Source organism: Bombus terrestris, chromosome 7, assembly GCF_910591885.1.
Source record: "Bombus terrestris chromosome 7, iyBomTerr1.2, whole genome shotgun sequence".
Taxonomy (NCBI): Eukaryota; Metazoa; Arthropoda; class Insecta; order Hymenoptera; family Apidae; genus Bombus; species Bombus terrestris.
The window spans coordinates 7,292,380-7,306,556 of record NC_063275.1 but is presented as its reverse complement, the minus strand read 5'-3'; the positions used below and the strand labels follow the sequence as shown (position 1 = coordinate 7,306,556).

Below are 14,177 nucleotides of genomic sequence, written 5' to 3'. Positions count from 1 at the left end.
AGAAATGTTACAGTCTACTTATAATAACATGTAAGGATCATAACAGCTATCATTTTGGATAGATGAATAATAACAAGAAGCATATTTACGGTACAAAATTAATTGCAGGAATCTTCGTTAAACCTTTGTGAAGAAATTTAAGTTGCGCTAACATTGTATTTTAACACTGTATAACCAGAATTATGATAGCTTATGAGAACAAAAAAATATGATTTAATACGTTATTGTAGGCTTCCGATACTAATATTTAATATGCAGTTAGGTTTAACAAACATACAGTTCACAAAAGTATTTAGCATAGAATATCATATATTTATCATAGAAAGCTTCTATTATGTGTGTAATACAAAACAATTTAACGTTAAGTTTTATTAACAATGTAATAAGACACTGCACAATCATAATTATATTGATAAAATGCAGATGGTATCTGAAACCATGTGTATACAGAAGTTACAAAATATTTATACAAGCATACATATCGCAAAAATCATAAAAGTATTTGAACAATGAATAATTCATTACGTTACTTGTAAGTTATAATGAGTGAAATTAATAAAATCATCATGAACATTAATTATATGTTTAAGGTCATTATTGCTTTATGCTACTTTTTTATTAAGTGTTTGTTTGCGATAAAAGTGTTGCAATCTCTATATACATTTTCAGATTGGTTTCACATCTTACCAATATCATTACAATAATCGTATCTTATCGTAATATAATGAAATTTCGAAAAGTATCGTATAAAATACACAGTACATTTATAAAAATTTTTTAAATGTTTAAATACTTCCCCGATGCTAATATCGTCGAATACTGTAGATATGTATGTATGCATAAATGATGTTACTTTTAAATTACATGGGAAGGTTCAGACTAATTTAATAAAACGAACTATTACTAAAGGTACATTGAAGTCTTATAAGGGAAAATAATTCAACTTATCCGTTAAATAATCTGAAGAGAATATCTATATTATTAATATACACGAATTTGCGTAAAATACTAAAACATCAACAGAATTCAATCTCTTCTATCCAAATACCTAAATGTTCTATTATACATACATACATTAATACTTAACACGTATTTACAAAATCACGCAAAAACACTTAATACTTGTTTCATAAATTTCAGATATAGGTCGTTTTTCGTGGTCTACATTTAACCATAGCGACAAAGCCATCTTTTTCGTATGAGTAAAATGCTTTTAAATAGTCGAACAATGTTTTGAAATATTTCCACGCATTCCTCGCTTCGACAATTTAAATTGCTCCATTCAATAACGCACGGATATTACAATTATTTATGTAACACTAATCCGCTTCGTTTTATTGTTACGCGGTATTCCTGCTTAGCCAATCTTGAATTGTAATGTGATTAGCTTCCACCCATCGTATGTTCGCTTCAGCTTGTTCTATCGATTGTTGCACTGACCTCGTTGCACTTCCAAACTGTCCCATGTGTTCATTAGTAAATTGCAGCAGCTAAATATCAAGAAATATATTTGTTAGAATATGCTTATTTTTAAGAAATTAAATTAATGAACATAAGAATACTTCATTATTAAATCTTTTTGCAATACACAATGCAATGTAACATTCCAGCAAACTAACGAGACAAAACTATTGTGTAAGAAAATGTAAAGTTCGAACGCCTTGAAGGGCCGCTTGGCCTTAGTCACGTTCAGCTGTGGAAACAGAAAGCGTCAACACTTATAAATTCGGCCCTACCTCATGCGGCGTCATGCGCTGGTGGGTCGTAAAAACATTTTGTGACTGCGATGCCTAGTATATTCTTTGTATAATCACTGTCCTGTTTTTGCGACCAGGCTTTCAGGACAGAAATGGAAATATCGTACATAAGCACAGCGCAACAGCGGCTTAAATTTAAGCTCTAAAAGTAATCTTTAAAAAAAATGTAATATTGCATGGCTATGTCGTACCGTCGCGTATCGGTACTTTTGCTTTATATATAACTTTATATATATATATACATGATAACTATATTTATTACACCTGCGTTGTTGGGCCTTAGTTTCCAAGATATATGTAGAAGACTGCTGGTACTACCACAGTGTATTCTTCTTACGATTGTGCGTCCGTAACAGCGTACATGTTATTTAGTATTGGTTAGTGACAGCGAGAATTGGATTGAATGTTATCAATGCATTGGGTAGGGGTTTGGGAAAACTTTTTTAATCCGGCCACTGCGAGGTGACCGGCAACGTTTACATACAATAGTAACAATTATTCTGTTTCATAAAATATCAATTATTCACTTAAACAAACACTCCACGATAGAGCAAATATACAGACTCGTCAACGAAATTTTACTAGCAATAAAAAAGAAACAATACTGTACAGCCCTCTTCATGGACATTGAGAAAGCATTTGATAAAATGAACCATGAAAGCTACTTACAAACAATCAAAAAACATTTCCTGAAACAAATCTACCACTTACTCAAATCATACCTCAGCAATAGTACAAAACCTTTGTAGTAAAAATAAAGGAGACATATTCTGAAGTTAAAGACATCAATGCAGGGGTACCGGAAGGAAGTGTCTTAGGGCCAATATTATACATACTATACACAGCCAATATATCAACCAACCAATATACCAACAGCAAAACACTGACATTCGCGGACGATATGACTACACTAGTCAGGCACATTAATTCAGAAACAGCAGTCATATTATTACAAGAGCATATCACAAAAATAGAAAAATGGCTGCAAGATAAACAAATAAAAGCAAACCCCAGTAAAAGCAACCATATTACATTTAAACTACAAAAATGGAAACCACTAAATATTCAATTGAATGGCACGCACGTAATACAAACAAAGCAAATTAAATATCTAGGACTCCACTTAGACACACAACTTACGTGGAAACAACATATTAAATCAATTATAGACAAAATATGAATAAAAAGAAGACATATGCACCAGTTAACCAGCCAAAATTCTAAACTCAACATAGAAAATGAATTAAAAATTTACAAAACGATAATAAAATCAATTTGGACGTACGGAATACTACTATGAGGGACAGCAGCAATGAGCCACATTAATAAACTAGAGTCGCTACAATTGAAGATACTGAGAACAATAGTCAACACCCCATGGTATGTCAGAAACGAGGATATACGTAAAGATTTAGAAACACCAGCGATCAAAAAAGAAATCGGCAGGTACGCAGAAAAATACATGGAAAGAACGGCAGCACATCCAAACCTGCTGGCTGCTGAAATGAACAAAACCTACATAAAAAGAAGACTAAGAAGAAAACACCCCACTGATCTCATTAAAGGAATAAAATAGTCAAACTCGAAGATAGGTATCCCACTGGGGGTAGTTATTTAGTAATTAAGTTAGAGAAATTTATCAAATGTCCAGCTGGACAAATTGTAAAGTATAAATTAAATAATAAAGAAAAATTATTCATTCACCTATTATTTCTACAATTAATTTCTATTATTTTATGCATTTTAAATATTGTCGACTGTCACATGACGGCCCGACTGAAAAATTTATCCTAAACTCAAACCCAATACATTGATGATTATTCATTTTTAAATGAACCGACATTTGAACATTAACCGACATTTTTTGACATTAACATTGACATTAATCGACATAACTAACATTTTTTACAATCTCGCACATGCAGTTATGCAGCTTTATCCCAGTTCGTCTCACTCTCGTTTGTCTACATGTACCAAACTGAAGTTATGTGTTAGGTTTCGACTGGATCATTCTACTTAGTCACTGGCAACTAATACAAATGTCATGAATGCACAATTGTAGGCAGACCTCACCGTAGTGGCATCGATAGATTTTTGCAAATAATTTAGAAACAATAGTAGATTGGCAGTTATATGTAAATAAAATGTTAATCTTTGCAACATATTCGAAAATCATTGAAATTAGAAGAAACGTACCCGTTCTACAATTTCTTCTATAATTAAACTATGATCAACTTGTGTTGGGTTTGAGTAACATTTTTTAATCCAGCCGCCGCGAAGAGAAGGGCAACGCTTGCGTAAAACAATATGTTGATTACGAAAATAATAGCGCATTAAATAAAAAATAACAACGGAGATCTGTACTAAAATAAAATTTTCGGCGACATTTCATAAAGTCGCGCATATGCAGTTGTAAACGAAATTTTGGTAGAAGCTGTTTGTTTTCATTCGTAAAGTATAATATAAAGGTAAAAAGATGAATGCAGAGAGATTATAAAGCGGCAAACATGCAGGCTAAACTTGTTTTGTGTCGCAGATACACAGATAGATATACACAATAGAGGATTGAATGGACTAGTAACGACAGTTTTTCGCGAATATCTCGGAAACTAGAGCTAAGTGGCGGTTACATGCATAGTAAAAAGTTAGCCAGAATCATATATTCGACAACATATTAAAAAATTATCGAAGTCGATAATGAGAGCAAACTTCTAAATTATTACCATTTTTTGTTTATTACGTTACTTATACTTCTATCTTTAAAGTAGAAGATAATAAAATTGCATATAGTTGTGTATGATTCTACTTCCAGGTTCCGCTTTAATTATTGGGACAACGAGTAGTATGTCCTATGATACCTTAATCGAAGGCTTCAATGTCAAGAATTATGATGAATGTGGACGGAAGTATAGTAAACTCATAGTTTTCGAAATATGTACATATTATAACAAAAAATATATTAGTATTATTACATTGCACTCTTCCTATACATACATATACATACATAACTGTAAAGTGACGCAATAGTCGCTTCGCTGTTTTGTATGCAGTCATATATGTATATATATATGTATAGGCAGAATAATAGTAGTAACGTAGTAGTATGCACTAATATATTTTTCTTAATACATATCTCAAAAATTATGAGTTGCCTACATGTCGGATCACTACCATTATAATCCTTGTGGCATAAGCTACTCGTTGTTCCAATAATTAAAGTAGTGTCGAAATGATAACAAATAACGATATATACACAAAAATTTCACGAGAAGATTTCGATTTAATACATCTGCCAAAAGAAATGAAATAAATGAAGAAAGTTACTCTTTAGGATCATATTAACAAATCATTACAGATTTGCAATAAATTTTTATAAATCTGGATCATTAACAAAATTGAAATTCGTTCAGATCTCTGAAATGTCACATTGCAGGCAGAAAAAGGTCTCTAGTCTTATTGCATTTTTTATACTTATTTACATTATTCTATTTTTATTATATTTTGTTATATTTTTGGACTTACATCTTTAAGGCCATAAAAGGTGTTAATACCTCTGGTTGCTGATTTTACTATATTGTTCACCATCATTAATGATGTTCCGAAGCTAAAACAAAGAATAAAGATTTTATTGCAATTATATTTGTAAAATTACTTAATAAAATAAATTACTTGTAGAGTAACGGTTAACAGATATCAAAAGAAACTGATGAAATATGTATTTAAAATATATATTGTAATTAAGAAGTTTCGTACGATTCAGGAAGAAATGAAATGGATGGTCATTATTAATTTTGCTTTAAAGGTTGATTCATCGAACTCGAACAATGTAAATTATTTATAAATTACCTATTACATATAAAAAGATGTATATAATATTAGGCATAGTTAAAAAAGTTTGAAACATAATTAAAAGTCTACATATAGGAACTACAAGATATTTAATTAAAGTACAATATATATTTCATAGAGGTTATATAAATATTTAAGCAAAGTAATTGTTCATTATGTTAATGAAGCTCAATGTTCAGTGGGACTATCTTTAATATCTATCACAGACTTTATTATACGTTTTACTTATTACACGTTTAAGATAGCTATTTAGAATATATCCAGTATCTAGGCCGGACTATACTCCTGTCCCCATTATAGATAGGATTTTTTCTTGTAGAGTTTTTTTTTTTAAGCAGGGTATATGTTGTATATACAGAATCTTTTATTTCAATAGATGACATAAAAGAACAAATTAAAGAGAATTCTTTAAGTATAAGTGCTGGACAAATGAACATTGTAATGGAAAATGTAAGCAAAGGAGCGCAAAATGTTTAGAATCCGATCATCGAGAGATTGAATACTTGTTGTAGCCATTCAAGAAATGTTATATATTTCGACAAGCATTGAGTACTTCATGACTTCACTCTGTACTTTCCTGGTTGAAACTGTAGAAAAGCTACAGTTCTTTCCAATTTCAATGATTTTTGGATATGCCGTAGAAATCAATATTTCGAACAACTTTTTTCTGTACATGTTTACATGTTCTATACATGTTTTTATGTACATGTAACTTTCGGTCGGCCATAATTTCCGAGATATGCACAAAAGCTATCGGCACCATTATAGTGAATTCTGTCTATAATTGAGCGTCCCTAACGGCCGAATTAAGGTAGCTAACCTAAATCCAAACTCAATACATTGATGATATTTATTTTTAATTTGATTGTAGCAAATATTTCTTTATCCAAGCTTGTCTCGTTTATACATAATATGTATAAACAGAAGATAAGAGTTAGAGTTAGGTATCGCTTGGCCGTTATACCCGCCCGTCGCACGCTGCCAGACTTTTGGCAATCAATACTAACGCGCACGCTGCCAGGGACCCACAATTATAGGATACTGTAATGGTATCGATGGATTATTATGAATATCTCGGAAACTTAACTGTCAGTTACATGTACAGGAAAAAATTGTTCAAAATGTTGAGCTTCTCATACATATTCAACATATTTAAAAATCATCGAAATCGGAAAAGACGTAGTTTCTCTACAGTTTTGGTCTTTTTTATTCTGAATGGCATGAGCAATCAATTAATACAAAAGATTATAAGTTTAAATTTTAGAAAAGGTACAATTGTAGTTTGCAATTGCATCGATGCACTTCTGCGAAGATTGCACTACATGATGATAGATATGATATCTTTACAATCTTTTCCTATTTGCAAAAGAGACAGACTTATAATCCAGTCAAGTCTCTAGTCTTATCCTGTATATTGGGTTGTGCAAACATTCATTCGGTTGTTCGTATCGTTTTTATTACAAATTTTTTTTAAATAATGAGGTGTACGAAAATTATTGTTCTTAATTGGATACTGAAGAAAATCAGAGAGGATTATCCTATATTCATTAACAAAAAAGATTTTCTTTCAGAGAGACAATGACTACTACTTCCCATATTCACGAAATTTTGAATCTGAGATAAAATATTCACTTCTATCTATTTCACATACCAAATATGTACATATACTATTAATCCACTTAAATTAGCCTCAGCAAAGGTCAAATTCAACATTAAATGATATCTGAAATTTTCCTACGCGAACTTACAGAAGTCATGTTCAGGAAAAAATCCTATATGCCATTCGAGATTTCTTGCGCACGAACTTTGTAAAGAATCATCAAAGTTCACGAAAACAGGTTTCTTGCCTATAACAATAAACCTAATAATTGAGTCGCAAAAAATTTCGAATAAAAATTGTAACTTTTAAAAATATATATCAGATAAGACGTCACAAGATAAGATTGATTAATTCGTTGAGCCGTAAATAAATAAAAATCGCACTAGCTTCAATTGTCAATCATTCTGTAAAATTGAGAATGCGAAGTTGAAACTTGATGAAAATGTAGCTTTTGTTATTTTTAAAAATTGTGCAAGATTTCTTCTTCAAATGTTTATTAATCTCTGCAAAAAGCTATTTAACAACTAAAAAGGTGTCTGTAGAATTCTTTTCCGGGAAAACCACCCATGGTTTCTTTGAGACTTGTTTCTCGTGATGGATAGAATACGTCGCAATAGCATAATTTGATCCTGAATTTTAAGATTTAGGTCGTTATTACGCAAACTATTTTACAAATCTCCATTAATCCAAAAGTATAGAATTACGCTTAAATCTTTTTTGCACTTACTCTCTTTATACTTTATAACTTGCCAGATTTATTTGAATAAAACACTTTTTTGAAACGCCTTATTATTGAAAAGTGTTGAAAAATGCGGAATTTAAAAATTTTTTCAAGTATAACTTTACAGTGAATTTTTAAAAATTATTTCAACTCTAAATTAATCTAGAACAAACAATTTTTTTTCGTAAACTGATATAAGAATAGCAGTTATTGATTGGTCTTTATGCCGATTTGCTACGATAAAAATTTAAAGGATTAAACCTCTTGTTTAAAAGAAAAAGACATATTTACTTTTCGAAGTTCGTTCTGGACGATTTAATTTTAAAAAATTATTTTATTCTGAAAATTACATGATAATACAACTCTTAAAAAATAAAAAGCACTCTCGCAGGTTCCTATGAAACTTGCCAAAGTTATAAAAATTAATTTATACGGAGACGCCTTTGGAATAACTACTTGCGAAAACGAATAAAAATTTCGGATTAATATTTAATACAGTTTTTTTATTATGACAGACACCATATTTTACCAAAATTTGAATTTACGTACGTACTTATCGCTATCAATAACAAACGACTGAAAAAAAGGCTAGATATTTTCAAAGGAAAGATATTTTCAATATCTACATTTTTCAATTTAAACTTCTTCCTGCAAGATTATTATATTTCTTGCGTGTTTTTAACAATGACGCCTAACTGTTCTGAGTTTCAACACAAAACGAGTTTCAAACACATACATTTCATTTCTAATGATTTTACAAATTATTTTGTGCAAGAAAATTACTGTTTACAATTTTTCACGATTTTGGCTGTCTGAAAGACTAATTCGACTGGTCTTCAACTTTTACCAATATCATTATAATAGTATAATGTTCCATTGCTAATAAAATTCAAAATGATTTATATAACATATGTGATATGTACATGTGAGATATATAGGTAATATGCGATATTAATAATCTGTGATAAATGTTCAAACATTCTCATGAACTACTGTAGATAACAGTGACTTAAATGATGGAATAAAATACAATAAAAGACTTACTATTCTCGAAGACGATGCCATTTATTTCTGAGGTAATTAAATGCTAGCGGCTGTCCAATAGAATTGCTAGCAATAGAATTTATAACACGTGCTGCATCTTGCTTCCTGATACCCGAATTTTCCGTAATTATCCAATCCAAATAACGATTTAAAAGCCAAGTTTCTCTGGTACAACCAAGAGAATGCAGAAGTAAATCCTTCTCAGAACCGACGTTGGTTTCTAAGTATCTTTGCCAAGCAAAGTCCCATTCAATTTGTCCACCAAATCGAATAGCCGTACAGTAGACGACCAATTTCAGATTTGGAGAGATCCTAATAATATTTAAAAGTTTCATTAAGAGATATTACTTCTCTAATATTATCAATTTTTGCAATATGTATTATTATATTGGATTGGACAAATAGATAATTCTTCTTTGAAATGTCATTTCGGATGGAGTTATCTTTTAAATGAAGTAATATAATGCATTATTTCTATTTTTAAAAGAAATTAATTCATAGTTAAAATGTAGTTTTGGAGAAAAACGCATTCTTTTGTGTAAATAAGTTTATATTTGTTTTATAAAGGTATAGAGAATTTGTTACAGTACTAGCTTTCATAATTTGATAAATTGCTTAATACATAATATAAAAGGTACTTACGGATTATTTTTATCCGGGTTAGGCGTATTACGCCAATTATAGAACTGTCTGACTGCATTTTGCACACAATCATCATGGCCGAAAGTACATGCCCATGTTAACACTTCCATCCGGGTGAAAACTGTCAACTGAGAATCCCCAGAACTATCCTTAAAACCAACTTGTTTGTACACGTTGTCGAGTAGCTTCAAAATGTATACCTAAAACATTATTTAATGTAACAAAGAAATATATGTATTTGTTTTAGCACGAATAGAACATTCCATTTAACTACTTTATTATCCAAGAATTTAGAGTCACACAACATTCAGTGTACTAGTTTCTGTATGTTACAGGTATAAATAAACAACTCTTACATCCCTTTGAAATAATGAAAATTTATCCTTTCGGATTATGAATTATATATAAGGAGAAGATCGTGTAGAAATTTTATTTAACTGTCTCCGATTTTATTATAAATGAGTTAATGTATGTTAAAACATAATCATAAATATGGTCCTACTGGGATTAAAAATTCTTTTTCTAATATCTTTTCATATTCTTGTGTTTAGACTTTCATTCTATTTCAGACATTTTCCCGAGGCACATTTAGTTATATGTGTCTAAAACTTTCTGTAATCATGCATTTTTCCTGCAGTTTACTTTCAAATAATCGGTCATCCCATGTGTTTGTGACATTTAAAATTCAGTCATAGTAAGATACACATCAAATTCCCGTTTATAAAATTGTAAAAATTAATTTATTATAATATTTACAATAGGATATATGACAAAATAATAATCAATATAAATAGTATCAATATCGATATAAATAATAATATTTAAATACCATCGTATATCATTTTCTAATTTACTTAAATTATGTTTGTGTTTAAATATGAAGGATTTTGCTGTGAATAGCCAAAAAAAAAAAAAAAAATATAGCAAATAGCAAACATGGCATATAATGTTGTTTTGGGAAATTGGTATAGAAAAATTAATAAATTTTTTTATTTACCCGAAATTTGTCGTAACTCGAAGTTCTGATTAGCATGATATCCAAATAATCCATGGCATTGAAAGCAGCCTTCCAAGGTAAGTACTCAGTTTCGTGAGCTAAATACGATGTAACATTCAACGCAATGGCGTAATCTAATCTTCCGGCTCTGGCCAAATTAAGCGCATCATCTATTAACTGAGCACGATTGACCGTTGAAATATTTCTAAAGGAATCCTTGTTCAGGTGTTTGATTATCAATTGCCAATTTTTCCTGTCGTAATTCACTCTGTAGTATCCTAAATAGAAAAAAATTTCGGAACAAAGGATTAATCAATGTATGTGCTCAATAATTTATATAATATATTAGATATGTGTAATGTGCTAAATATATTATTATACATATTATATGTTGTCATATATTAATTATATATTAAATTTAGACCAGTATAATATATAAAAAACAAACTTAATGTGAATCTTTACTGTGAGAGACAATGAATTTCGAGTGTCAGAGATGAATGGAAGGGTTGTGCGTGTGTCTGTGTGTGTACTTAAGATTAGGCTATCAGAAGAATATGTGATAACCCATGTTTTGGGATAGGCGTAGAATGTGTCCTGAAAATGTTTGCGCAGTTTGCTTGGATTGAGCAAAAGGAACTAAAAGATGGAGGGTTCTTTCATAGAATATTTGAGTCTCTCAAAAGACAAATTGATCGACTCTACCTTTTCTCAATTTTATTGCATAGAGTTGGAAGATGAACAACAAGGCGACACTGGGTGAAGGGAGGTACTGCTCTTTATCGTTCACTCTCAGGCGTTGCTATATTGTTTCATTTGATATACGAATAACTAATCACAGTCGGATTGCATATGCTAGTATTCTTTCTAGCTCCGCACAATACATGGTTATAATTATGCAAATGATTTATTTCTACATGCTTATTTATTGCAAGACGATTGTATAAGTAATTGAAAATTCTAATATGAATTTTAAAAAATTCTGTTTTTGAAGATTTATTATTTTTCTCTGCTTTTTAATTTATGAAGTTGATGAATATTCTAAACACCTCATATTGCATTGAAAATGTATATTGTATAACAAAATTAGATACTGAATAGTAGCGATAAAAGAACATGTGATAGTTTTTTGTTATTTCGTGTCGTGCTATTAAATACTTTATTCTGTGCTGCCTTATATGATCTTCACGTTTCAAAATTATTTTTAGTATATTTAATTCTAATTTTATTAAATCGTGAGGTATTACGTCATTTTTGGTTTGTTTTTATCAAATAATATATGTATTATTCTATATACTATGTCATTAGAATTTACACATTTTTAATGTAAGAGAAAATAATTCGTACTTGATAATGTTGCAAACAGAATCACAAGAATATCCATCTCCATTTGAAACAAAAGATGCAAGAACCAAGAAAGCATAAATCGATATTTAATTTTATGTTAACTATGCTATAAACAAACAATATACTTGAGGGAGAGAGAGAGAGAGAAAGTTAATATACGTTTTTATATACGTATACTGATATTTGTTTCAAAATTATTTCAGAACATGTTCCTTACCAGTTTCTTGAATATTCAAGATCACCCACTCTGAGATGTTCCAGTTCAAATTCGATAGCGTAATCGATTTTTCTGCTTTCATCCATTGAGAAGGTTGAGTTGTATTGAAATTTAATTGACTTTCAGTCGTATATGTGATTGGTATCCACCATAGTGGTTCACTACTAGATGTGGTCACAATAGTACCATTACGAAGCATAAAACGGTCCTAAAATGAAAGAAGCGAACGAAAACATAACAAACGTTATTCGTGAACGATATATCGCATCGATTCATTGTAATATTGTATTGAAAACCACGGATGAAAAATATTATATGATAAGTTACATTACCTGCCTTTTTTAAAATTTTTAAATTCCCAGTCTTTGGTATAATTGGTTACGTTATTAATATACTGCGATAGTTCGAGTGAGAAATGAAGTGTGACAACCGATTTACTAGTGATTTCTAATGAGTGAGAGAGCGATAGTGATTACATTGGTTCAACCAATAAAAGAGCAGAACAACTTCAAAATCATTCAACAATGACTTTCCAATTCAAAAAATCGTACTTTATACTCTGCAGTTATCTCCGATATATTTCTCCAAAAAGATCTAACCCCAATCATAGAAGAAAATGGGTAAACGAATAAAGACTACGAACAAAAATCGCAAAGCTGTAACTATACCAACATTATATCCATATTCCTATCCAACAGAAATATTACGGGCGGATTAGCGGAAAACCACAAGCAAAATCACATACAGAAGCACGCCCTTCAATTAATTAACACTAAACCTGCCGAGACTTCGTGTATACCTATTCCTACCGTGTGCGGTCAAAATGATCGGTGATTAAAGAAGTAATAGTTTTTATGATTTAACTTAGATAATGGTTAATTTATAACTAAATGTATATAAAATGATGAACTTTTATAAAATTTCGTCCAAATTTACTTTCGTTTAATTTCAATTATAGACTTAAATAGAATCACACTTTTATTTATATAGAGATACATCTTATTCAAATTTGCTGCAATTTTTACAAGTTATCTTATTATCAAATGTACATTTGCTGCATAAATATTTCCCCCATCTTAAACAAATTTTCGTAATTTTGTAACTTTTACTTGACAAGTTTTTTGTAGTACTTGTTGATAGTTTTATTGCATGGTTCTTTCCCCACGATTCTTCATATAATGTATGCACTAGGTTCATAACAATTTTGTGAATTCTCTGTAAATTGGCCCCATACTGTAGATACCATTGCAAATTTATTGGTTTGTAAACGTTGGCTTCTTTCACACATCTTATCAAATCGTATAAACCTCATAATTTCAGCAAAGTTATTCCTCCTCATTGTTTTTGAAACAAATGCAGGTCTCTAAATTTTATTCCACAAATATTAGACATCTAAATTTTTTGCCTGATATACATATAACAGAGCAATAAATGCATCTAATTTTGTTGTATCTAGCTCCCTCGTAATCCCCAATATTCTAAATGCTTCATCTTCGGTACATTTTATTATATGGTTCCTTATACAGTGATCAATGATAAGATAAGATGCCGTCTCTACTTGTTCTTTCATTATATGTCGTTTAGCATATCCCTAAAAATATTATGAACTGATTTCCTGCCAGGTTTGAGACTTGCATCTATTTCTTTCTAAACTGTTCTATCGGGCCCAGTTTCATTCTCTGCCGACAGTGATAATTTCTTTCCTTTTTGCCCTTACGTAAACACTTACTTATAATATTCAACTCTGATTCGGTTGTAAATAGCTTTTCATGTGTTTCCATGCCGTTTTCAGTTGCTAAAGTTCATCGCATACTGAACAGTCTTCTTCTATTTCCATTATTTTTTTTTTAATAATTTTTTTTAAAAAATCTTGATATTTTTAGGATAAATATTTATCACAAAATAATACCATGTACGGAATACAAAATTATTGTCAAATTTGATATGCTTTACTTTTCCTTTTATAACAACTTTACACAAAACGCTCTGAGATGCTTTCTGGC

The 14,177-nt window shown here is 30.4% G+C and overlaps 1 protein-coding gene across 2 annotated transcripts in view; it reads right to left on the bottom strand.

Moving 5' to 3' along the window:
• Nucleotides 1–289: 289 nt before the first annotated feature.
• Nucleotides 290–14,177, bottom strand: part of LOC100642906 (aminopeptidase N) — a 59,478-nt gene continuing 45,590 nt past the window's right edge. For both annotated transcript variants that reach the window (XM_048406993.1, XM_048406992.1), the window contains exons 10-15: nucleotides 12,175–12,382; nucleotides 10,611–10,888; nucleotides 9,614–9,813; nucleotides 8,972–9,283; nucleotides 5,280–5,361; nucleotides 290–1,490 (exon numbers count right to left, since the gene is read on the bottom strand). In XM_048406993.1, coding sequence (XP_048262950.1) covers nucleotides 1,341–1,490; nucleotides 5,280–5,361; nucleotides 8,972–9,283; nucleotides 9,614–9,813; nucleotides 10,611–10,888; nucleotides 12,175–12,382 — 1,230 coding nt within the window. In that variant the 3' untranslated portion in view covers nucleotides 290–1,340. The remainder of the gene's footprint in view (nucleotides 1,491–5,279; nucleotides 5,362–8,971; nucleotides 9,284–9,613; nucleotides 9,814–10,610; nucleotides 10,889–12,174; nucleotides 12,383–14,177) is intronic.